This window comes from Protopterus annectens, chromosome 12.part0 (genome assembly GCF_019279795.1).
Source record: "Protopterus annectens isolate FY-2018-M chromosome 12.part0, PAN1.0, whole genome shotgun sequence".
NCBI classification, from domain to species: domain Eukaryota; kingdom Metazoa; phylum Chordata; order Ceratodontiformes; family Protopteridae; genus Protopterus; species Protopterus annectens.
Genome location: NC_056746.1, coordinates 629024787 through 629051588, shown reverse-complemented (window position 1 = coordinate 629051588; position 26802 = coordinate 629024787). Strand labels below are relative to the sequence as shown.

General features: G+C 43.3%; 1 protein-coding gene across 1 annotated transcript in view; it reads left to right on the top strand.

Annotated features, from left to right (window-relative positions):
- LOC122816753 (lysosomal alpha-glucosidase-like) overlaps positions 1 to 26802 on the top strand; it is a gene marked incomplete in the record, with an annotated part of 907240 nt that overhangs the window by 654947 nt on the left and 225491 nt on the right. Inside the window, 1 exon segment of the mRNA XM_044089759.1 lies at positions 24326 to 24490. Within this exon segment, the coding sequence (XP_043945694.1) occupies positions 24326 to 24490 (165 nt within the window).

The window sequence follows — 26802 nt, the reverse complement described above, 5'->3', positions numbered from 1 at the left end:
AACTCGCTTCGACATGGGGCAGGCCAGAAGTAGACCTATTTGCCTCTCACCTCAACCATCATCTACAAAAATTCTGCACAAGGACATACCATCCAAAAGCTTGGAAAATAGATGCTCTCTCATTCAACTGGAATTTCCTAACAATCTATGCATTCCCACCTCTGCCACTGATGACCTCAGTACTACTAAAGATCAAAGCCGAGAGACCCAAGGGAATCATAATAGCTCCGGACTGGCCAAGACAACACTGGTACCCACTACTAAGGAGCATATGTCACACCAGGAGGTGGGCCCTTCCCCAATGGCCTCAACTTTTGACTCAACACAATCTCAACACAGTGCATCCAAACCTTCAGACACTGCAGCTAACAGCATGGGAGATCCCATAAATAACCTCAACCTATCTCTCTCCAAGGAAGTACAGCGAATACTAACAGAGGCTTGAAGACCATCCACCAGAAAGGTTTACTTAGCAAAATGGAAGAGATTCAGCAATTGGAATACCAGCAAGGGGCATGATGCCTCATTGTTGAACATCCCACTCATCTTCGAATATTTGGCGGATATGCTAAAGAACGGCCTCTCATATTCTTCCATAAAGATAAATGCATCAGCTATTTCAGCTAGATATAACACTGATCCTCCAGTCTTTTCACACCCTTTGCTAAGGCAATTCCTCAGGGGAATCAAGAACATCAAGCCACCAAGAAAGGCCCCAGTGCCAGCCTGGGACCTCAATTTTGTCCTAGAAAAACTGACTCTACCTCCTTTTGAGCCAGCAGCTACAGTTGACTTGCAATTTCTCTCATGGAAGACAGCTTCCCTGTTGGCAATTACCTCAGCAAGAAGGGTTTCGGAGCTACAGGCCCTAATGGCAATACCACCGTTCATAATTTTTCACAAAGACAGGGTTTCATTAAGGACCAACCCTACTTTTATGCCAAAGGTGGTATCTAGGGTTTCTTTGAATCAAGCTATTCATTTGCCTGCCTTCTTTCCCAATCCTGAGAATAAGGGGGAAAGACTGTTACATACCTTGGACATTCACAGACAACTTTGATACTACCTGGACAGAACCAAGGCCAGTAGGAAGTCAGTTGGTAGCTTACGCCCCTGCAGTCCAAGGAAAAGCAATTTCCAAACAGACAGTTTCAAAATGGATTGGACATTGATCAGATTTTGTTATTCCTTTCATGGAAAGACTGTTCCAGCCAATGTCAGACCACATTCCACAAGAGCTACAGCCACCTCTACAGCATTCTTAAGAGGGGTGCCTACTAAGGACATTCTAGAAGCTGCAACATGGAGCTCCGTGCATACATTCTCCAAACACTACAATCTCCCTCTATACTCCAGATCCAGAGCAGGATTTGCTTCGGCAGTCCTGCAGGGTTTGATTGCCACACCATCTTTTTCCTAGAGCATACCTCCTCCCCCAGCTAAGCTATGGTATTCTACCCACATGTTATGACTGCAGTTGCATTCTTGAAGGACATAGTACAGTTTTGTACCTACCATAAATGTAGATGTCCAATAGACATGCAACTGCAGTCAGATTTTCCCTCCCTCCATACCCCTCTATGCCTAGGACCCTCTCCTATCCCTGTTTCTCTAAGCTGGGGATATCTGTTATGGTGTATTTGTTTTTTTTATTTATCATTTATTGTTCTGGAATCCTGTTGTTGTCTTTCAATTTGATTACAGCCTTCCTTGGAGGGCACCTGGCATCTGGGGCAAGAAACACTGAAGAAGATGGCGTCGGCTGATGCTTATATACTCCAGCCGCTCTGACGTCGGAGAGAAATGTGACATCAGCCGACGTCGGACCAAGACTTTGGAATCCGGCCAACCGAGGGCTGCCTGAGGCAGGACAACCCACATGTTATGACTGCAGTTGCATGTCTATCGGACATCTACATTTATGGTAGGTACAAAACTGTACTTTTTCTATTCATCAGGAACACAGGAGGTTCCTGTGGTTTCAGACGGTGGGATCACACTGCCAGTTTTGTGCTTTACCATTTGACCTGTCTGCTGCACCCAGAGTTTTTACCAAATGTCTGGTATCAGTCATTGCCTTTTGCAGAACCAAGTATGTCCAAATCTACCCTTACTTAGATAATTGTCTAATATAGGTAACAACCCCAGCAGAACTGCTGAACAGTCAAGCAAATCACCATGGATTGCTTTCAGAAGGGGGACCTTACTGTCAGTATCTATAAGTCACAACTGACACCCAACACCATAGTTACTTTTCTGGGGGCAGAGCCAGACTGTGTCTTCTGGGGGTACATAACTGCATGTTTTCTAATGGTCTCATCAGCAAAACTGTACATGAGGAACTACAGTGCTTCCTAAACATTAACAAAAACATGAAAATGCTGGTCCCAGCATCAGCACTCCCTTGAAGCAACAAAAGTCATCCTACCATGCCTGAAAAAGGAAATTTTGTTGTGGGAGGACACAATCAAAGCTTCCAGCTCCCAGAAACTGCCCAAACACTAACCAGAGATGTCTTAGACCTGGCTTATGGAATACACCTGGGATAATTTGGCATCCATGAAAGGCATGAGACAGCTCAGCACATTAATGTAAAGGAGATGATGGTATTCATTTTTGGCTTTAAGAGCATTCTGTCAGACAGTAGTACCAGGAGAAGTAAAGGTTCCTACAGACAACACTACAGTGAAGTGGTATATAAACAAGTGGGGAGGAACTGATTCCTACCATCTGTGCAGACTAGAAGTGCAACTGTGGCTTGTGGCTCACTTCCATAGCTTTAGACATCTCGGGTCAAGACAACCTACTGGCAGACAATGTGCAGATCCTTCCTAATTGCTAACAAATGGAAAAGGGAATTTTTCCTGACCTGACACACAAATGAAGTGTGTCAAAGTTAGACATTTTTGCTTCTGCAGAAAATAAGACAGAACAGCAAGTTGTGTTCAAGGAATCAGAGAGAAAGGTTTGGAAAATGGACACCTTCTTCATCAGCTGGAAAGACATGTTTCTGTATGTCTTTCCCTTATAGCCCTTATTTCCAATATATTGCAGAAGGTGTAGGCAGGCAGACAGATCAAAGGTGATACTGATGGCTACTTACTGGCCCAGCCAGTACTGGTTCTCCCTCCTTCAGACTCTCACAGAAGGGAGAATTGTGATACGCCCCCTGTTCATGGGCCTCCTGATCCAGAAAGAGATCTGACATCCATCCCAAACTGACAGCTTGGATAATTAGTTATTAATTCTGTCCTGACTGTCCTTTTTAGAGGATGTGTAATCAGTACTAAAGGAGGCTAGAAAACCCACATACCAGAAAATCATATGTGGCAAAATGGAAAAGGTTTTCTGTCTGGTGCAGGACTAATGTTACTTTACCCACATAAGTACTAGAATACCTCTCTCTTCTTTACAAAGTACGGTCTTACTCTAGTCTAAAAGTGATTGCTTTACTACATCTGCCTGCCTTCCTATCTCCCCCGCATATGCTCACCCATATATGAAGCAGTTTGTAAAAGGGGTCTTGCATTTTCAGTCACCTTGGTAAGAATCTTTACCCTCCTGGGGTTTAAATTATGTACTGGAAAAGCTAACACTGTTACAGCACCTTCAGCACCACTCGGATTGTTTTCTTGGAAAACGGCCCAGTTGCTGGCACTTAACTCAGCCAGGTGTATCCCTATGAGTTGAAAGCTCTGATGGGCAAAGAGTCCTTCCTCATTTTTCACAGGGATAAAGTAACCTCAAGAACTAACCCTTCTTGTCCAAGGTGGAATCAGAAATCTACATGAATCAAGCTGTTAATTTCCCTGTATTCTTTACCAATCCATTGAACAAGGGAAAGAGAATCCTTCAGTCTTTAGATTTACAGACAACTAAGATGCCGCCTACACAGAACAAAATTCCCAAACAGATCTGATCAGCTGTTGGTGGGATTTGCAGAAGTTAAATGGGGGGGGACCTCCTCATTTCTTTATATACCACATCAGCGTAGTGTTGTTTGTTGGTGTCTATTTCTCTTGGTACATGTCTTTCACTGAATGCTCTTCATGCCAACATAGCTGCCATCATCGTCTTTACATTGATATGCTGAGCTGCTAACCATTTCCAAGTGGATTGCAAGCTTTATTTCTTTGTGTTACTCTCACCATGGGAAACAGATTCCTGGCAGAGTCAACGTTCATTCAGCAAGGGTAAAGCTGCCACCACAACATTTCTAAAGTGGACATCTATACAGACCATTCTAGAAGCAGCTGCTTTGTCCTCCATTCACACCTTCACCAAGCATTACCACCTTTTTTAAATAAAAAATATTTTTATTGAATTATCACTTATGACATATAGTACCTCTCAACCTCTTAGAGTAAGAAATCTGGACAAAGCCATACAAAAGTGGTACAAATAGGGACAATTTTGAAATATTGCACTTACAAACTTAGAAAGTCGATAGAATAGCAGGTTTTCCATTACCGTGAATTTTCTGAAAGGTATGAAGTCTAAAACTCAAATGTCTGCCATTATTTTCAAATTTCAGTCTTCAATGATTTGCCAGAAAGCCACAATTTTATGAAAAATGGACCAAAAATATAAAGCTGAAATCTGGACATTCTGTGAAAGTCTGTACAGTTGAGAGGTATGCATGATATAGGCAATTATACATTTATATAAATGAAACCAACCCATATTGATTGTCAGTCAAACATTACATAGCTCATTCAATTCCTGCCGTCCCTTAAAAATCATTCCTCCTCCATGTAACAACAAACCATGTATCAAGCAGGTTGTCAGCACCCACACTGCACCTCCCACACATACCAAGCACACAACACATAAACCCACACATGCAGAGGTGCTCACTAGAAATAAACCAATAGAGCAAAGACCTCCCCAAGTGCAAACCGCCTGCACACAATATGGTCCCAACAGCACCCACTACACATAACACAGTATCACACCCATTAAGCCCCTAAGGCGAAACATATCTAAACCAAATGTCTTGGTCATAGTTGACTCCATAGTGAGACACACAGATGTCCCCCTCGCTAGGCTGGACAAGGAGAAGGTCACAGTCAGCTGCCTATCTGGTGTCAGGATTCACCAAATAATGCACAGACTCAAGTCTGTCAACAAGTGTTATGACTCTGTCATAGTCCATGTTGGAGTGAATGATTTGAGAGGTACCTTACTGGACTATATGAAGAGACATGATGGAGTTTTCAGGCAAGTATGTCTAGCCCTAAGCAGCATTCTTTCCTCACACAGGATGATGCCACAGTACAAACAAAATATGATTCACTTCAACAATTGGCTTGGCTTCTGGTGTCACTCCCGGGGGATCCAGTATCTGACAGCCTGGGATGATATGGTCGACAGACCACACTTCTTTGCTAGAGATGGTCTTCACCTGTCGCCTCCAAGCTTTAGGTTGCTGGCAAAGGTACTTGGCTCCCCATAGTGCTTTTCATAGGCAATGTCATAAGAGCAAAATTCCTGACATAAAAATATTCTCCAGAAACAAGGTCAGGGTTATTCTGCTTAATGCTAGGAGTCTAAATCAGAAACTGCACTCACTCAAAGCACTTCTCACCCTGGAAGATACTGATGTCTGCGCAGTCACAGAGGCATGGTTCAAGGCCTTAGAGAGTTTCCCGGCCATGCAGGGCTACAATGCTTTCCACATGTTCAGACTACACAACGAACATGAAAAAAACAAGGGAGGAGAGAAGTATCCGTCTTCATTAAAGATGTATACACCTCTAGACTGGTTAAATAGTCCAACTCCCCAAAGTTACTCCAAGTCCAACTAACTGTAGGAAAGACCCCCCCCCCCTCCATATCATTGTTAGCTATAGGTCCCCCACCATGAACCATGAAAACCACACAGCCTACCTGGACCTACTTGAGTCACTGTCAGTACAGCCAAATACCCTGGTCATGGGTGACTTAACTATCCTTCTATTGACTGGATAACATACATGAGCTCAAATGCGCTCACCCAGAGGTTCCTGGACTTGATAACACAAATGCTGTGGAGCAGATAGTCAGCACCCCCACAAGGGGCTCTAACATCCTTGACATAGTGCTCACCAACATGGGGGATCGCTGCACCACCCCATGTGTGGTGCCCTCCCTGGCAAAATCTGATCACAAATCAGTCTCTTTCAAAGTAATGATCATACCTGACCCATCCTCAGGAGCAAAAAGTTTTAAATTAAAGTTGTTTAACTTCAATTTATTTCTGGTTGTACTATATTCGTGATTCCTGGACTGAGTGTTTTCACCTGTAGAGCTGCTTTTTACTTGTTTTTTGTGTTCATTTTCAAGTTAGCAAAAAGGTTAAAAAATGTTCTCCAAAGCAAACTATAGCCTACTGAGTGATGAGGTCAATAGTTTCAGCCCCCCTGCCAGCACTGACCTGTATACTGAGGTGTACACATGTCCTGTATTAACACCTATATAAATGTATAGACTTGGCCATATCGTAGTGGATCAAATCAAGATCTTCATGAAAAAATAAGCCATGCTAATGGACATCAGGATAAATAGGTTATACAATAAGAGAAAGAAATTGATGCCAAAAAACAAAAGGAAACTCCCAGCAAAGGAAAAACTCCCTCCAAAGCATAAACCAGCAGATGAGACAACTTGTCCTCTAAAGCTAATTATGAAACTGAATTAGCATCCGTAGCCAAGGTAAATCACAAAGCAATTCTTTAGCTGTATCCAAAATCTAAAAGGGAAGGCCCAGCTTTGTGCTGAACTAGCTGTTGACAGTACCACTTATACTGAACCTAAGGACACCGCCAACCTGCTAGCAGACAGTTTTGGTGAAAACTTTACCCCGCCCCATCTCTACTAATCATACCCCATGACATACCTGTCACCAGTCCTCTGCTTAGTGTTTCCAGAGAGCAGGTAATAGCCGCACTCTCCAAGGCCAAAAACACAGCCTGTATGGGAACGGACAACATTCCAGGCTACCTATTAAATGGTCTAAAACGGGAGTTGTTAGAACCGCTGAGCACACTCTTTAATCTCAGTCTAAGCACTGGCTTTGTCCCAGCTGAATGGAAGGCAGAAACCATAATTCCCTTGTACAAAGGGGGGGGGGTCACTCAACTGACCCCGGAAACTAGGGAACTATCGATCTGCAATCCTAACCAGCCTTATCTGCAAGGTCATAGAGAAGAATTGTTATGGATCTTATCAACAAGGATATAGCTGACCTTCAGACTCTTGACCAAACCCAGTTTGGCTTTGTTAAGGGCAGATCTTGCATGCTAAACCTGGAGGACTTCTTGAGAATGTCACCAAGGCCCTGGATGAATGTAAAACAGTTCACTCTGCCTCTATCAACCTAGCCAAGGCCTTTGACACAATCAGTCACTCAGCCATCACTGAGAAACTCACCCAGCTGGGGATTAACCATTCCATCACTAGATGGCTTTCCAACTGGCTCACAAACGGAACACACAGTCAAAATTGTGGATGCCAACTTGACTAGCAGACCTGTTGCCACTGGTGTTCCACAGAGTTCTGTGCTAGGCCCCCTATTGTTTGGTATCCATTTTTCAGAAGTCCAGGCAAAAATAGATAGCCTGTGGCTTACCAAATTTGCTGATGACTGCAAACTGAGTGCAGTCATCGAATCCCCGAAAGATGTCAACATACTCCACAATGGACTTACACAGACAAATGATTGGTGTCAAAGCCACAGACTTAAACTTAACACAAAAAATGCATTATTCCTTTTGGCAAAGGAGAAGCCCCTGCAATTACAACATTAATAATGTTCTAAGTTCAAACCAATGAAATGGTGTGAGATTTATGAGTGCAAGTTGATAGCAGCCTTAATTTTGATCATCAGGTGTCCACAGTAGTAAGGAGGGCCTTCTGTGTTGCATACCTCATAAGCAAGGGTATAACATCCAAAGCTAAGGAGGTTATAACTCCCCTGTACTCTGCTCTCATCAGACCAGTAATAGACAACAGTGCTCCCTTCTGTATGTACCTCACCAGACATCTGCAGCAACTGGAGATACCTCAGAGGTTTCTCACCAGGGAAATTCAGTGCCTCCAATACATGACCTACACGGGCAGACTGAAAGCCCTATCTCTTTACTGAGTATCATATAGACTGCTTAGAGGCGACTTGTGCCTGGCCTACAGAGTAGTCTTAGACCCTGCCTTGATGAAGCTGCTACACATCCACAAATCCAATGGGACAACTTTCACTCGCTCTAGGGATCTTAACCTTGCTTGTGATATCAACAGGACATGTTGGAGACACAGATATGTCTCCTAGAGGTTGCCACTCCTGTGGAGCAAACTCCCAATTTATGTAAAACAGAACTTCTCAATGACCCTATTTAAGCATAACCTGAACAAATGGATGGGAAACTGTAAATTTACAATAGGGGTTTCACCTGTGTCCCTCCTAGATAGGGGCAGCCAATGCTGATCGTAGATTTGTGCATAAACATAGACTATATATCTATCCATAAAGGAACAAGGGTATAATATTTCTAGGCTTGTAGAGGCCTTAGCGCTAATAGCCTAGTAACCGCCTATGATCCTATTTTGCATGTATTGTTCCCACAGTTCCCATTTTTTTCTATGCAATTTGCACATACCTTTTTCTAAAGATCACACTTCAGTTCTTTTATCTCTGTTACTGTATTCACCGTTTCTAGTATGGTTGGTTTAGACTTTTAATTTCTATTTTCTGGTAATTGCTTTTTTGCAGCCAACAGAATTAAACTCAACAGGGCCTTACTATGTCTAGGCATTTCCAATTCTGTTTATCAGTTCAAAAAAAAATTTCCTTTAGTTGTACAAATTTGCTTACACAGTATTTCCAACAGAGTAGTTTGCAGGGAAGTTTTAAAGTCTGCCAACTCATTACACTCCCAAAAATATATTCCCAATTACCTATTTCTTCCCCACACACTCCTAACAGTTGCAGTCTACCTGAGAAAAAAATATTTGGATCCAATGACCTATTAAATACTCAAACACAAACTAGAAAACTAAAAAGCAAGAAAACCGCTCCACCATATAGACCACTCAATTTCCTTTATTCTGGTACCTCGGCCATTTATCCAGAAGGCAAATGACCAAGGTACGAGAATAAAGGATAATTGAGTGGTCTACATAGTGGAGCCGTTTCTTCCTCTTTTGTTTTCTAGAAAAAATTGGAACCTTCTTGGGGTGTAAAAATACCTTTGCAAACACTTTTGAGCCAGAATCATAAATCTTCTAGACTTCATTGCATATTTGGGAGCCATACATTTAACCTTCCATTGTTTCTTTGTGAATCACTTATCCAGTCTCTCTTCATAATCCTTTCAAACCTTCTGTGATTGATTCCTATAAGTTGTAATGCATCATTTTATATGACCTATAAATTCTCTCTTTTAAGATCAGATTCTACTAAAAACTCCACCAGTTCTGGTCTTTCACTTAGGCTCCCCCTATTCCTTTCTCTTTGCCTATACTCTATCAATCCTTGATAGGGAAGGCAGTCTGTAACCTGCAGTCCAAATGTATTCTTGGCCTCTTCCTATTCTATTACCTTTGTCTCTCTCATTATTTTCTTCCAGTACCTTGGTTCCATTGTTAGTTTGCTCCAGTAAATTCCTGCCCCCTCTTGCCCATTTTCTGTACCCTTAACTGCAGTAATCTCTGTCGGCAGATTCTCCTTTCTCCATTTCCATGTTGGCTTACTTCTCAAAATACTTTTACTTTATGAATATAATGATCTGTATGACTGTGGTTATTCTTCCAAAATCCCAATTGCAAACATTACCACCTTCATGCCATATCCGATCTAGAGCCAGGTTTGCCTTGGCCATTCTGCAGAGCCTGGTGTCCCTGGCCCAGAGCGCTCTCCAACCACCTAAGTAGAGAAGTTATGGGAGTCTTCTCAAGATGTAGTACTGCCACATTGTCTACAATGTACATAATTCTAACTTAAAATGATTGTAGATGTTTGAGTAGATCAGTTTTGCAGTACCCTTTTCCTCCTTTCTACCCATTTTTTGTTCTGCACTTTGGGTTGGGGTGAGTACCCTACCTATTCATTGTCCCCTGCCCCTCCTCACTGTTTGCTCCTTTAAGACATAGACTCCAGTTGTAATTAGGGTCAGTGGGGCATGCTGTGCTCCACCTAAGGAGCATTGGACTTTGGTTCCTCAGGTATGAAAGACCTGAAGATGGCATCAGCTGCTGAAGATGGCATCAGCTGCTGAACCTTTATACCACAAATGTCCTGATGCTGGACTGCAAGAACATCTGCCAGTTGGGGGATGGTTAAAGACTCTGATATTTGGCCCAGTTTGGGCTTTAACATAGCAGGAAATCTCAAAACATAGTAATACAACACTGATCTACTTTAGCATCTACAATTATGGTGAGTTGTCTACCGAACTGTGCTTTACAGATGTTTCCCTTTTGCAGTGTTAGTGCAATCTTGGATTTGTATATAACCAGGGAGTTTAGGAGCACTGCTCCAACACAGGGAATACAGAGGGACTTGCCTTACCTTGAAGAAATTTTTTTTTTTTTTTTTTTGTAATTAGCCATGCCATTATCTTTTTAAATTGTTTGGTACAAGATATATGGCCCCTCTTTGAGAGAGTTTGAGATGTATATGGTCATGCACTGATTGGCATATGAATGTAGATTATTTCTGTAAGGTGCATTAAATTCAGACTTTTATTATTATAGGAAGGTTGCTGGCACCAAATCTCCCTGCACAGTGGTAATATGGTGGGGTCCGCTTTGGCACTTAACTGCATTTAAATCTTTAACATGTGCTTTGCATCCAGGTACCCTTATACAGTTCTCTGAAATTTTTACCAAGAACATTAAGGGACTGGGATATGACCTGTTACTCATATGGACCAAATTCTGGATCTTGTAAGCATTTAATAGCGACATTCTAATGTGTTTCTTTGTACATCTGTTAAATGTGGAAATGCAGTGCATTTTTAATACATCTCTGAGTTCTCATGTCAAAAGTCAAATCATGTAGTATTATAAAGAAAGGAGCATTTTTGTCTCACAAAGATAACATCCAAAACTTCCTGTCTTGAGAGTAGCAAAGGGATGGGGTCACCCTCAGTACTAACCTGTATTCAAATACTTAAGAGCAGAGTAGCAGTCTTAGTTGCATTTTATACCTACATGTCCATTTATAATTTTTGAACATTTTAAGAACCACTATGGGGGTACAGTCTGTTGTATATAATTATCAAATGTGTTTTACTTGGTTCCCATTAAATATCAAATTACTTGGTTCCCATTAAATATCAAATTAGTTGTAACTACTTTTCAGGGTTTGGAATGCTGTACATTTCCAGAATGTAAGTTGACAATTACATTAGAAGTAAAAATGTCAGCATTTTTTGAAGAAAATGTAACCTTTTTGCACTGGTAACATACCACCAACAAAACTCCCACTGACCGTTCTAATGCTGACCTTAATGGTAGAATAACCGATTGATGTGAGTTGTGCACATGACTGCCCAAGTACAACTCCCAGAAACTTTCAATAAAAGGTGTCACAAGTGGGTTGAGAATAGTGCCCGTTTTCAATAATTACCAATGCCATGGCTTCATGGTTAATTGACAGCGACAGTCTAACATGCTGCATTATATTCAAGGCTACTTTCCACAGTGGGTGATGCTGTACTTGCCCAGAATGTCTGTATTCAGTTGGTACATCAGAAGTAAACATTTCTCCTGAACAGGGAAGTTTTCTGTTACTGAATTTATGCTCTACTCCTCAAACATGTTGATTCGTATGTAGTGACTTTCATTACAGGAAGATAAAGTTGTGAACATGTCTTTGCTGAAATCACTGTGTGTGTTGTATATTAAAAAAAACATCTTCAGAGAAATCTGTGTACTTGCAGGCCTTTGGTACATGCCCATCTACCTCCTGGGTGAACCCACCCGCTGATGATTTAAACTAATTGGTCAGTGGGCTTGGAAGGCTCCTGATTCTCTGAACCAGTCCCCCAGAGACCTGACAAAATCCTTACTGCTCCAGAAGACCAATCACATTGGGCTAAAGGCTTGGTAGTAGATGCCATGGTGGTAGCGGCCACCACGTAAAAAGAACTAGCCGAGGACATTTCTACTGTCCATCCCCCGAACCAAGGACCCACTTAGCAAATCTGTCCATGTGTTATCGATCTTCTCCATCAGGTCCTTGAACTTCTTGGCACATTTCCCCAGGCTCCAAAGGGATCTGATCAAGGAGCTGTCGGATACCCTGGCGGGAGCTGTGGCTGAGGGGGTCCAGGAAAAAGTAGCCTCCCATCTAGCTACCCTGGAGTCTATCTCGAATTTGTCCATGAGGTTCATTGCACATGCAGCCAAAGGGGAGACCAGGTCAGGAGCTTCAGGCATTGCAATTCAGAGAAGAGCTTGGATGTGCCAGTGCGAGTTTGTGGAACTATTCAAGTCTTCCTTTGTCAATGCTCCCTTTGACGGGTCCTTCTTGTTTGGTCCCAGAGTAAAGGAAACTCTATCCAGGTGTGGAAAGGATGGAAAGACTTTTATCTGCTGTGGACGTATGTTTTTCCACTCTCAACGATCCCATTCCAGGAATCAAAGGAGTGGTAAAATGTGGTTCAAGAAATCCCAGAAGCCTGTTCAGGACAAACGTGCCTCAGACTCTCCTTGGGGCAGAGGGGGAAGTTATAGTGGAAGACACCATCCCAGAGGCAGGAGTGGTTCGTAGAGTCAGGGTTCCAGAGATTCGTTCTCTGGTCAACCCTGTCAGTGCTCCTGAAAGAGGTCCTGATTGCTTACCTCTGGAAGCAGTTGGGGGAAGATTTTCGTTGCACCCAAATGCTTGACGACACATAACCGACGATGCATGGGTGCTAAGGATCATTTCCAGAGGTTATCCAATTCCTTTCACCCTTTACCCAAGATCCTCAGCAAGACTCCCCAACATTCCATCCAGAGTGTTCAAGTAGCAATACAAATTTGAAAGCTGCCAGAAAAAAAGTCATCCAAGAAGTGCCACCAAACCAACTGGGATCCAGTTTTTACTCAAGATTCTTTTTAGTGCCAAAGAAAATAGGGGACTGGAGACCAATTTTGGATCTCAGAGTGCTAAACAAGATGTTCTTTGTGTCTCACTGTTAGTCATCACACTTGGGTTATCCGCCTGCAGGTAGCCCTCAGTCGGTCCGAATACCAGAGTCTTGGGAGTTCTGCGTCGGATGCTGTCGCCTCTTCCATGACGTCAGGTCATCAGGGGTATAAAACTTGCAGCTGATGCCATTACATCAGCTTTTCTTGCGGCGAAGGAGCCTGAAGCAGAAGCAGTTCACAAGTGCTGGTCGGCCGCAACCTGAAATTTGCGTATTTTTGAGTTTCAAGTCTGAAGTCTTCTAAAGCTAAGTAACCCATTGGGGATCCTTTTATCTTCCTCTAACCGATATCAGAAAAAGTTAACAATTGTCTTGCCTGTGGAAAGCAAATACCTCACAGAGATTTTCATTCTTATTGCGTCACCTGTTTAGGCCCAGACCACGACGTCCCTCGCTGCCGGTTTTGTGCCCTAATGCCCAGATTATTCGTCATTGGGCTGTCTTTGTCACTTTGAGTTGTACGAGAGATTGGACACTAAAGAGGGAGAAAAGGACCTGTACCGATTAGCAAGACAGAGGGACAGAGCTGGGAAAGATGTGCAGCATGTAAGGGTGATAAAGGATAGTGCGGGAAAGGTACTCACAAGAGAGGAGAGTGTGTTGAGTAGATGGAAAGAGTATTTTGAGAGGCTGATGAATGAAGAGAATGAGAGAGAGAGAGAAGGTTGGATGATGTGGGGATAGTGAATCAGGAAGTGAAACAGATTAGCAAGGAGGAAGTAAGGGCAGCTATGAAGAGGATGAAGAATGGAAAGGCTGTTGGCCCAGATGACATACCAATGGAAGCATGGAGGTGCTTAGGAGAAATGGCAGTGGAATTTCTAACTAGATTGTTTAATGAAATTTTGGAAAGTCAGAGGATGCCTGAGGAGTGGAGAAAAAGTGTTTTGGTACCTATCTTTAAGAATAAGGGTGATGTGCAGAGTTGCAGTAACTACAGAGGGATAAAACTGATTAGTCACAGCTTGAAGTTATGGGAAAGAGTAGTGGAAGCAAGGTTAAGAAGTGAGGTGATGATTAGTGATCAGCAGTATGGTTTCATGCCAGGAAAGAGCACTACAGATGCAATGTTTGCTCTGAGAGTGTTGTTGGAGAAATACAGAGAAGGTCAGAAGGAGTTGCATTGTGTCTTTGTAGACTTGGAGAAAGCATATGACAGGGTGCCTAGAGAAGAGTTATGGTATTGTATGAGGAAGTCGGGAGTGGCAGAGAAGTACGTAAGAGTGGTACAGGATATGTACGAGGGTAGTGTGACAGTGGTGAGGACTGCAGTGGGAGTGACAGATCCGTTTAAGGTGGAGGTAGGATTACATCAAGGATCAGCTCTGAGTCCTTTCTTATTTGCAGTGGTGATGGACAGGTTGACAGATGAGATCAGACAGGAGGCCCCGTGGACTATGATGTTTGCAGATGACATTGTGATCTGTAGTGAGAGTAGGATTCAGGTTGAGGAGACTCTGGAGAGGTGGAGATATGCTCTAGAGAGCAGAGGAATGAGGGTCAGCAGGGCTAAGACAGAATATATGTGTGTAAATGAGAGGGAGGGTAGAGGAATGGTGAGGATGCAGGGAGTAGAGTTGGTAAAGGTGGACGAGTTTAAGTACTTGGGATCAACAGTTCAGAGTAATGGTGAATGTGGAAGAGAGGTGAAGAAGAGAGTACAGGCAGGGTGGAATGGGTGGAGAAGAGTGTCAGGAGTGATTTGTGACAGACGGGTATCAGTAAGAGTGAAAGGGAAGGTCTACAAGAGTGTAGTGAGACCAGCTATGTTATATGGGTTGGAGACAGTGGCATTGACAAAAGGCAGGAGTCAGAGCTGGATGTGGCAGAGTTAAAGATGTTAAGATTTGCAATTGGTGTGACTAGGATGGATAGGATTAGGAATCAGTATATTAGAGGGTCAGCTCATGTTGGACAGTTTGGAGACAAAGCAAGAGAGACAAGATTGCGTTGGTTTGGACATGTGCTGAGGAGGGATGATGGGTATATTGGGAAAAAGATGCTAAGGATGGAGCTGCCAGGTAAGAGGAATAGAGGAAGACCTAAGATAAGGTTTATGGATGTGGTGAGAGAGGACATGCAGGCGGTTGGTGTGACAGAGCAAGATGCAGAGGATAGGAAGAAATGGAAAGAGATGATCCGCTGTGGCGACCCCTAACGGGAAAAGCCGAAAGAGAATGATGATGATGATGGGCTGTCTTTGTCACTAAATTCTTTAGATCTCATTCTCCATATTCCGACCTGGCTTCAATTAGCCATCCGACTACCGATCTTCCAAAAAAAGTAAGGATAAAGACAGAGACAGCCTGCATAGATCCCAAACTGCCGACAATGCTTCCATTAAACTAGTCGCCAGTCTGCCAGTACTCAGTGAGTTGCCTTTGCAGCCCCTGATACCTGCTTCTACAGATTCACAGGTCTCTGCTGAGACCCATTCAGAGTCCGGTATGCCGCAAGATGCTGCTTCGACTTTGGAACCTGCAGATGTCTTTACCTTGCATGGGTCTGGAGCCGATGTGCAGGCACCAGCTTCTGAGGATGTATTCCGCCTTCCGATGTTCATGTTAAACCAACTTCGTTTTTGACTAAAACTACCGAGTTTCTCAGGCCCAGAGTTCACACTATGCATACAGAACTGACTACCAAAGCACATGCTCCAGCTCCCATGCCACAGAAACAAATGCTTAAAATGGCTGAAGACCTTATTACTCTAATTAGAGGAAGCTAGCCTTCCCCCGCTAAAAGACAGAGTGGAATTTCCTTCTGATTCTACAGACCCTGAGTCTGATGACTCAGATCCCTCTGATTACCAGGACATACCCTTATCTACCTATGAGGATTCGGATGCAGAGCATTCCATTCCCTCTGACTCCCCTCCAGAAGATTTTTCTTTTGGTGAAACTGCATACCTTGAGAGCATTTCCATTGGGAATGCCAAGACTATTCTCGGTCCAAAAAGAGACTCTGAGAATTTTTAGACTTGCCCCAACACCGGCCTCTAGCTATACCCCCTGTTCTGGATATTGAGAATGATGTCTTCATGGAATCTAGTCTTACTCCTGACACCTTACCACCAACTCCTAGAAAACCTGACAGGTACTACAGAGTACCTGACTCTCACAAATTTCTCTAAGAAGCCTACTGCGGATCCAGAGACCATTTCCCAGGGACCTAAAGGCATTAAGGCTACTACAGCCAAAAACCCTACCTCTTTGGATAGAGATTCTAGAGCTTTAGACAGATGGGGTAAAAAGTTGTATACCTCTGCAACTCTTGCCATCAGGGCTTTGAATTGCCAGTTTCACATGTTGAAGTACCAGCAACATATTATGGAACTAATTAAACAAAAAAATTTTACTTCCAGATTGTGCAGAAAATAAAGATTCGCAAGAGTTAATGCATTCTGCAAACCAAATTAGTAAACATACTTTGCAGTGTGGGTTTGATACCTTAGATGCGGCTTGCAGGGCTGCTGTCACTGGGTCTGTACTGAGAAGGCACGCTTGGCTGAAGGAACAAATCTTGCCAGACCATGTCAAAGCAGAATTGCTAGATGCTCCATTTAATCAAGATTGTTTGTTTGGCACAAAAGCAGAAGAAGTTCTTAAAAAGATGGAAGAAAAAGCTAAATCTATGCAAACTGTTAAAGATTTCATACAGGTGTAGCCACCTAGATTCAGTAGGCATTGACCTTCTAAAAATTGGTCCTTTCCAGCCCTTCCCAGGCCGTCTCAGTCCAAACCTTGGGGAAACAGACCACCAAGACTACAGTCTCAGGGTATGCAGAGATCTAAACAATGGAGTGCTCCCACCTCACAAACAGGGAGTGGTAAGCCCCCCCCCCCCCAATGGAAAAAGTTCACAATGACTTTTCAATCATCCTTCCCAGCCATGCCCAAGTACTTGCACCCCAGGAGGAAAACTCACCCTTCATGAAAAAAACTGGATGTCCATTACTCAGGACCGATGGGTTCTAAACCTTGTATTCCATGGATACAGATTCTACTTCCACTCTCTGCCAACCCCAAGCGGGCTGCCAGACCTTCCTCCAATCCAGTGGGCAGAAGCTCAAAAACAAGTACTTTCCCTTTTCAATATCAGAGCTATTCAACCTGTTCCATTAGAACAAAGGGGATAGGGTTTTTACTCCAGACTGTTCCTGGTACCCAGAAAAGATTGCTCTTGGCGCCCTATCCTGGATCTTTTTATTTTCAACACCTTTCTGGTGGTCCCAAAATTCAAAATGCTTACACTGCAACAGCTGCTTCGTATGTTAGCCAAGGATGCCTGGTTAGTCAACCTAGACATAAAGGAAGCTTATCTGCACATCCCATAAGGGAGTCTTGCAGGAAATCTCTACGTTTCAAGGCAGGCTTTATGCTCTCTGCACTTCCCTTTGGCTTATCTACTATGCCCAGAGTATTCACAAAAGTGCCTTGCCCCAGCCATTGCATTCTGCAGGCAGAGAAGTATTCAAATCTACCCGTATTTGGACGATTGCCTGATTCAGGCGGACAGTCAGGAACTGCTACTTCAGCACCTGGCATTTGTCTTTACTTTATATTTGACTCCTAACTTCTCTAGGGTACACCATCAATGAAAATAAATCACAACTGGTACCCAGCCAAAAGATTGTATTCCTGGGAGCAAGCTTGAACACAACTTCCCAGATGGCATTCCTCACTCCAGAAAAACAAGTCTGTTTGACAAACTACTTCAAACTAATGGCCACCAAAACTCAGCTATCTGCAAGGAAAATTCTGTGCAAGCCCTAGGGTTCATGGCCTCATGCATTCTGTTAATTCCATATGCAAGACTGCATATGAGGAAACTGATGGAACTTAAAAGTCCCTGGTGCCAACATTCTCAGGACCTGGAAACAGCGATTCCTATCATACCTTGTCTAAGGGCAGAGTTCCTGTGGTGGGCAGAGGCATGCAACCACAACAAGGGACTTCCTTTCACTCAGCCCCCCACTGCCCAAACCCTGACAACAGATGCATTAGAGTACTCATGGGGGGACTCGCATGGCAGGCTAATGCATTCAAGGCAAATGGAGCCCAAGACAAATCTCCCTGCATATCGATCAAAAAGAGATGCTAGCTGTACAGAATGCTCTGACAGCTTTCAAGTATCCTTCCAGGACAGCTCCTGATAAAGACAGACAACACCATAGTCATGTGGTACATAAACAAGCAGGGGGGGAACTCATTCCTACCCACTCTGCAGGTTAGCCATGGCCCTGTGGAGCACAGCCTTGAGCAACCAAGTGCACCTGCAAGCTCAATTCCTGCCAGGCAAACAATATTCACTGGCTGACAACTTGAGCAGAAATCTACTGGACCCACATGAGTGGAAACTGGAAACCAACTCCTTCACACTTCTAACCCAGAGGTGGGGGACACCAGAGGTGGACCTCTTTGCCTCCTCCCAAAACCATCAATTGGGCAAATTTTGCACCAGAAATCAGCACAGCAGAGCATGGAAGGTGGATGCCCTATCCTTTTCATGGAAAAGCCTCTCAATTTATGCCTTTCCTCCTCTCAAAAGTACTACTCAAGATCAAACAGGACAGGCCAAGGATAATCCTTATTGCCCCAGACTGGCCACGCCAGCACTGGTACCCACTCCTCCGCAGTCTAACGGCAGTGCCACCCTGGCACCTACATCAGATCCCCTCCCTGCTGTCCCAGCAGGAGGGACTGATTGTGCATCCACAGCTGCAAACCCTAAACCTTGCAGCCTGGCTGATCCCCTGAATACACCACCTGCAACCCTCAGCAAGCAGGTTTTGGACGTCATCCTTGACGCCAGAAGGCCTAGTACTAGGAAATGCTATTCTGAAAAGTGGAAAAGATATTGTTCCCAGTGTCGGTCTCAAGAAAAGGACACAGCCATGCCCATCTTACCTCAAATCCTGGATTACCTAGCAGAGCTGCTCCACAGAGGCCTATCCTTTTCATCCATTAAAATTCATGCCTCTGCCATCTCAGCTCATTATAATATCGAGCCTACTCTCTTTTCTCACCCCCTCATCAAACAGTTCGTGAAAGGAGCCAACAATCTAAGGCCCCCTAGAAGAGCTCCCACCCCAGCCTGGGACTTTAACTTTGTACTGGAGAAGCTCACGCTCCCCCCTTTTGAACTTCTGCTTCAGCAGAGTTAAAATTCCTGTCTTGGAAAACAGCCTTACTTCTAGCCATCACTTCAGCAAGAAGAGTGTCTGAGTTACAGGCACTAATGGCTGTGGAACCCTTCATTATCTTCCATGCTGACAGGGTCTCCCTCAGGACTAATCCTTAATTTATGCCAAAGGTGGTATCCATTGTGGCTTTAAACCAATCTATTCATTTGCCAACCTTTTTTCCTAATCCTCAGAATAAAGGGGAAAGGATCCTGCGCTTCTTGGATGTGTACAGACAGCTTAGGTTCTACCTTGATAGGACAAAACCCTTCAGAAAATCTGACCAGCTGCTAGTCAGCTTTGCTACAGGGGCAGAGGGCAAGGCCATTTCAAAGCAAACCATTTCCAAATGGATAGCACACTGCATTCATTTCTGCCACAAACATCATGGAAAACCTACCCCACAGGGTATCAGAACTCATTCCACTAGGGCTACCTCAACCTCTACAGCATTTCTCAGGGGAGTCCCTACCAGGAACATCTTGGAAGCTGCAACCTGGAGTTATGTACACACCTTCACCAAGCACTACCACTTGCGTATCTTTTTTAAATCCAGAGCTGGATTTGCTACAGCAGTCTTACAAGGCCTGCTAGCTAGCCCTAACACTTCTTGACTGCCTCCACCCTTCCTCAGCTTTGGGAATCAACCCAAGTGTGATGACTGCAACAGTGAAACACGAAGAACATAGTACAGTTGTGTACATTTGCCATAAATGTAGATGTTCGAGTGTATTCACTGTTGCAGTCCTGGTTTCCCTCCCTCCAGCCCCCTGGTTCTTTCTATACTTTCTACCTATCTGTTTTTTGGCCATATTTTATGGCAGGGGTATTTACTTTTTACTAGAGGTGTTCCACACCATATAATAACTTCCTGTTTTGGGGGCTTCTGACATTTGGGGCAAGAAAAACTGATATAATGGCATCGGCTGCATTATATCCCTGATGACCTGACATCATGGAAGAGGCAACAGCATCCGACACAGAAATTCCAAGACTGGTATTTGGGCCAACTGAGGGCTACCTGCAGGTAGATAACCCGAGTGTGATGACAGCAACAGTGAATACACTCAAACATCTACATTTATGGTAAGTGTACACAACTGTACTTTCTTCCAACAAGCAAGATTCTGGATGATCACGGTTTAGTCAATTCTCTGTTTCTTAGAGAAAGATGATTGGATATGGTCTGTAGACTTTCAGGATGCATATTACCATATATAGATGGACAAATGCTCGAAGTTTCTCTGCTGCTGAATAGGAGCCAGTCATTTACAATTCAGAGTGCTGCCATTTGGTTTCACCACAGCCCCCAGGGTGTTCACCAAATGTATGGCAACAGTCACAGCACATCTGAGGCTGCTTCGATTCTGAGTGTTTCCTTATTTAGACGACTAGCTCCTGACCACTTCCACTTGGCATCTACTTCTACAAACTACGAGCTACATTCTGAAACTAGCACTTCAATTGGGCATAACAGTCAGTCCTGCAAAATCTCAACTAACCCCTTCTCAGGACATGGAATTTATCAGAGCTCACCTCAACAATGTTTCTTGCATATCATTGCTTCCTGTACACAGGCTACAGAAAATGCAGTCTCAGGTCCTCCCTCTTCTTGATTCAAACAAAATTCCTGCTTATCTGATTCTGCAGGCTTTGGGTTCCATGGTGGCAGTGATTACATTGGTTCCATTGGCAAGATTTCCCATGAGACTTCTCCAATGGCTGCTTGCAAACCAATGGACTATTGTAACCCACCCCATGAATCATTTTAATATTCAGTCGACACAAGAACAACCTATCCTGGTGGATGCACTCAGAGGAGATTCTTCTAGGCTGACCCTTTGTTCCCCCTCACCCCAAGTCCATAGTGACCACTGATGCTTCTCAGGTGCGGTGGGCGGGGGGGTTATCTCGGGAAGACAGTCCAAGGCACTTGGTCTCACTCCAAGGCCAGTTTGCATGTCAGTGTTCTAGAGTTAAGAGCAGTTATCTGGTGTTGCAAGCATTTCACTCTGCCTTACCTCAAGGGACGATAGCTATACAGTCAGACAACATGTCGGTGGTCTGGTACATCAGTAAATAGGGGGAACCAAGTCCTAAACATTGTATTGAGAAGGCCTTCGAGTGTGACAATGGGCTATAGCTTTCAACTGCTTTCTGATAACAGTGCACATCTTGGGGAGCTCCAATGTGATTGAGGACAAACTGAGCAGATGTATCCTCATGCCTCATGAGTGGTCTCTGAACCCCAGATTAGCGAAGGAGATTTTTCTTCACTGAGGCCAGCCTTGCTGCGACCTGTTTGCTTCACCCCTGAACAGCAAGTGCAGAAGCTACTTTGCCCTAATTCTCCCTCAAGGGAAGTCTCCTAGGGACGCTGTTCTCCACGATTGGCCCACAGGTCTCCTTTATACATTTCCTCCCTTCCCTCTGATCCCTCTATTTCAAAAGAAAGCAGCTCGGTTGAGAAACAAAGTAATCCTCATTGCTCCCTACTAGCCTCAACAGATATGGTTTTCCTTCCTCTGGCCTCAATTACTACACCGCCCTTGGATTCTGGACCCAGTTCTGGATCTCTTGTCCCACCCCCAGGGACTACTACATCCCAATCTTCAGTCTGTGAAGCTGATGGCTTGGTTTCTCCAGTTCCAGTAGTCGCCAGGCATAATGGTATTCCTTCCCCCATATGACACATTCTGATGTCAGCCCATAAACCATCCACCAGGAGTCTCTACCTTAGTAAATGGAAGAGATTTTCTATTTGGACCTCTGACAATGGTTTAGACCCTTTATCAACACCAGGAGAGAAGATTTTGGAGTTTCTAACTGCCATCTTCAATAAAGGAGTTTCTGCTTCTACTATCAGTTATCCTTGCAGCTATTTCAAACTTCCATGACGGTATTGGGGATCACCCCTTAATTTCTCACAGGCTTTGTAAGGTTTTACTTAACAGCACAATCCACTTAAGCCCCCCCCCCTTTCAAAGACCCTCTTCTGCCATGGCATCTAACTCTTTTGTGTTAGTCGCTTACTTCACCTCCATTTGAACCTGCAGCGACATGTGATTTAAAATTTTTCTGGGAAAACATTGTTCCTTATTACTGTTACTTCGGTGAGGCGAGTCACCGAATTACAGGCTTTATGCTCTAAAACTCCATACTTGGTTTTCCACAAAGTTAGTGTCACTCAGAATTAACCCTTCCTAAAGTGATATCACAGACCAATATCAACCAGTTTATAGATTTGTCTGTATTCTTTCCAATCTTTTCAAATAAAAGCAAGTACTGCCTGCATCTTCTGGATGTACACAGGCAATTACATTTCTACCTTGACAGAACTAAAATTAGACGATCAGACCAATTTTTTGTGTCCTTTGCCAGTGTGTCTTTGGGCAAACCAGTATCAAAGGTGACTCCAAGTGGTTAAGGAATTGTATCTCTTATTTACGGGAAATTTAACATAAAGCTTGCTATGCCGGTCAAGTCACATTCTACAAGATCTATGGCGACATCAGCTGTTTTTCATTCCAAAGCTTCTTTGTCAGAGATTTGCGCAGCTGAAATGTGGGTTAATCCACGTACTTTTATTACTCATTACAAATTGGACATAGTCTCCAGGGGAGAGCCTTTATTGGTTCTGTGGCTCTCAGGAATATTCTTCCTTGAGGCCACCCAGGATATAAGGTAGCTGGGGACTTTGTCCCACAAGTCAAGAATAGATGAAGATTGACAACATCAGATAAAGAAGTTATGTCTTACCATAACGTTCCATCTGTGTTGTCGATCTTTTCTTGGGTTCCCCCACCCTGCCCCTCCTTTAGACTTCTGTTGGAATGACATCCTTTCCTGGGTTCTTATTGTTAGGGTTACCTTGGACAAGACTTCCATCATATTCTATACAACCCTTTTTTTTCCTGCACGATATCAAACTCAATCTGAGGTAATGTAGAAAAGTGCATTGTGGGTAGACTAGCAGCTTGAGAGATTTTTTTTTTCTGATGCAAGCTTTTATAATAGCCAGATCTGTTCCAAGCATCAGAACCGTAACCCCACAAGTCATGAATCGATGAAGATCGACAACACAGATGAAACGTTTATGGTAAGACATAACTTCTTTTTTCTTACATGCATGGTTGTGTAATGTGATGAAATATATAGTTGTTTCAAAAGCAAAACAATGCTTTCCACAGGTGTTGGGTACCTTGTATCCTTCTGTGCAGTAAGTAGGTAAGGTGAGCTGTGATAAATTACCTTATTCTCTGACTCAGTGTTACTGTGGGCTTGGATGTATTCTGTCCTTGTGTGTTGCATTGGTATTGTAGGCCAGTAAGTATATCGTTTTGATCATGCTTTCTGTTTGTAGTTGCTATATGGCAGGATAAACTGCGTGATTTTCAATGTTTCAGTGATAAAGGCTCTAGGTGTATACATTATTTTGCAGCACTGGACTCTATAGACTGGACGTATTGCCTAATTTTCAGCTGCTTTTAATATTTATTTACTTAGTTGTTGATAAATTCTTTAACTGGATAGTTAGTCAAATGGGGCCAAGATATGTTACCTAATTTTTGTGAAACACTGGGCATTGTGGGTTAGGTTATAGTACATAATTTCATACATCAGTGGATGGTGTGGATTGGGGTACACTGCACCATCGCTTTGTTGCATAGTGTACTGTGCACTAAGATATTTTGCATCACTGTGTGTAGGTATGAGAATGGTTAGTCAGCAGCTGATGACTTCTTTTGTAGGAGCTGGCCCCTTGAGTAAGAGTATTTTGCATAGTATTAAGCAGCATTAGCCATTTTATATTAAATGCATTCTTTGTAGCAGTGCACACTTTAATGAAGTTTGGACAGGTAGTACAGGGAACTTTCAAGATTGATAATATGATGTAGTTTACGTTCAAATCTCACTTGCTTGTTTTCATCTCATTTTTGTTGAAGTGCTTTTTTAACTTGCATTCCAGAAACCAGGTACTACCACGTGGGTGAGCAGTGGAAACAACATGCGAATTATTGCCACATTGTCAAGTGATGCAACAGCTTATGGAGACCTCTTTTGGGATGATGGTGATAGCATTGATACATATGAAACTGGTGAATATTCGTACCTTGTCTTCAATGTCAGCCAGGTAAGGCATTGTAGTTGATCTTCATATTAAGAAGAAAGTGAAGTCTTTAGGGAGATTACATCTTGAGTAATCATTCCTCTTTTTTGAGGAGAGTGCCAAATTGCAGGCAGTATTTCAGTGATACAAATTGCCCTGCACAAGGAGCATAGATACATTAACACCTTACTACTAGGAAAGTAATGTAGCATGTTACTTGAAATGCTTTTGAAAGAATTTTAACAAAAATATTCCAGAATAATGAGCTCTTTACCTAGCCTCATGTGGGCTGCTGATTGCAGTGGTCACCATGCAGCAGTAGAATATTCTTTCATTAGAATTCAGGGTCACTAGAAGCACCTGTGTTAACTGGAGTGCTCTGTTGATGTCCTTCAACGATGCATCTGCAGTCATCACATGTGGGTTGTCCTGCCTCAGGCAGCCCTTCGGTCGGCCGGATTCCAAAGTCTGGGTCCGGCCGTCGGCTGATGTCGCCCTCTCCCCGACGTCAGAGCGCCTGGGGTATAAAAGCATCAGCTGACGCCATCTTCCTCAGTGTTTCTTGCCCCAGATGCCAGGTGCCCTCAAAGGAAGGCTAAATTTGGAGAAATGCAATAAATTCCAAACATGCACAGAAATATATATGTATATATATATATATATATATATATATATATATATATATATATATATATATATATATATATAAAACAAATACACCATAGTAGATAACCCCAGCTAGCTATGAGAGGGGAAAGTACCCAATAAATACCCAAGAGGGAAGGAGGAGGGTAAACCTGACTGCAGATGCATACCTATCGGACATCTACATTTATGGTAGGTACAAAACTGTACTATGTCCTTCAAGGATGCATCTGCAGTCATCACATATGGGTAGAATACCATAGCCAAACTGGGGGTGGAGGATCTATGTAAAGGATGGTGTAGCTAAAATGCCCTGCAGGACTGCCGTAGCAAAGCCTGCTCTGGATCTGGAATATAAAGGTAAATTGTAATGCTTGGAAAATGTATGCAAGGAGCTCCATGTAGCAGCTTCTAAAATGTCCTTGGTAGCCACCCCTCTTAAGCAGGCTGTGGAGGTGGCTGTGGCTCTGGTGGAATTGGGTCTAATGTTAGCTGGCACAGTTTTTCCATGAAAGGAATAACAAAAACGTATGCAATTCCCTATCCATTTTGAAATTGTCTGTTTGGAAATTGCTTTTCCTTGTGCACCAGCAGCATATGCATACCTATCGGACATCTACATTTATGGTAGGTACAAAACTGTACTTTGTGCGTGCTGTTGTATCTTGAAGGGCAGTGCCTTGATGTCACCAAAGTTCTCATGCAAAAGGCAGTGTCAATCTGTGCTACTGATAGTCCATGTTCAGAAATAACCCTAAACTGATGGAAGGACCTTCAGAGTGGAAGAGGTGTGTACATGAGTCAGACAACTGGGGGTGGGAGATGGTGTGTTTGAAATGGTATTAATGTAGTACTTGATAGAGGTGCTAGGGACATGTTATGATGACTACTGCCCTTGTAAAGGGGTGTGAATGTGGCTGTATAACCATGGTGTATATGTTGGACTGTCTTGGTGTGCAAACTACCCCCAATCCATCATGCATTCATTTGTGTAGCTGCTGAAAAGCCATCTTTAAATTTGACCATTTAGGATAGTACAGACTGCCAACTCCCCTCCACACTTGCTGCTTTACATGTATAGGTTTGCTCTTCTGTTCAGTCTTTTGGAAAGTTGGAAGTTCCTAAGTACACAGGAAAGGGAGCACTAGTGAAACATTTAAAAAAATAAAAAGTCCCACTACACATTGAAAACTGTCGACCTATCATGTCTTTGAAATGTCCTCTTCCCTCATTCTTCTCTATCCTGCCTGTGATCGATGCACACAACGGGATGAATGTATATCTCAACATGTAATGTAAAGTAGAGCTGCAAACCACAGGTATTCAGGAAACTGCACTACCCAGACACTTATAAACCTGAATATTTCTTGATTTATTAACACTTTGACCAGGTTAGCCTTGCTAAACCAGTGACATCTTTTCGGGGAAGTCCAGAAGTGGCATTCATAATTACTGTGAAATTTCCCCTACTTTTTGTTGCTGCTGAATGACACCAGAGGGCTCCTACAGCAGCAAGGAAGAGGCCCAAGGGAAGCAGACACATGGAGGAGGAGAGAAAAGGAGTTGAAATGGAAAATGAGAATTTGGAGAAAAAAAAAATATTTGATGTGGAGCATCATAATGTAAGCAAAGATTCCTGTGTGGTGGAAGATGCAAATGATCAGCATTTTATCAGTCTGAATGGAGAAGGA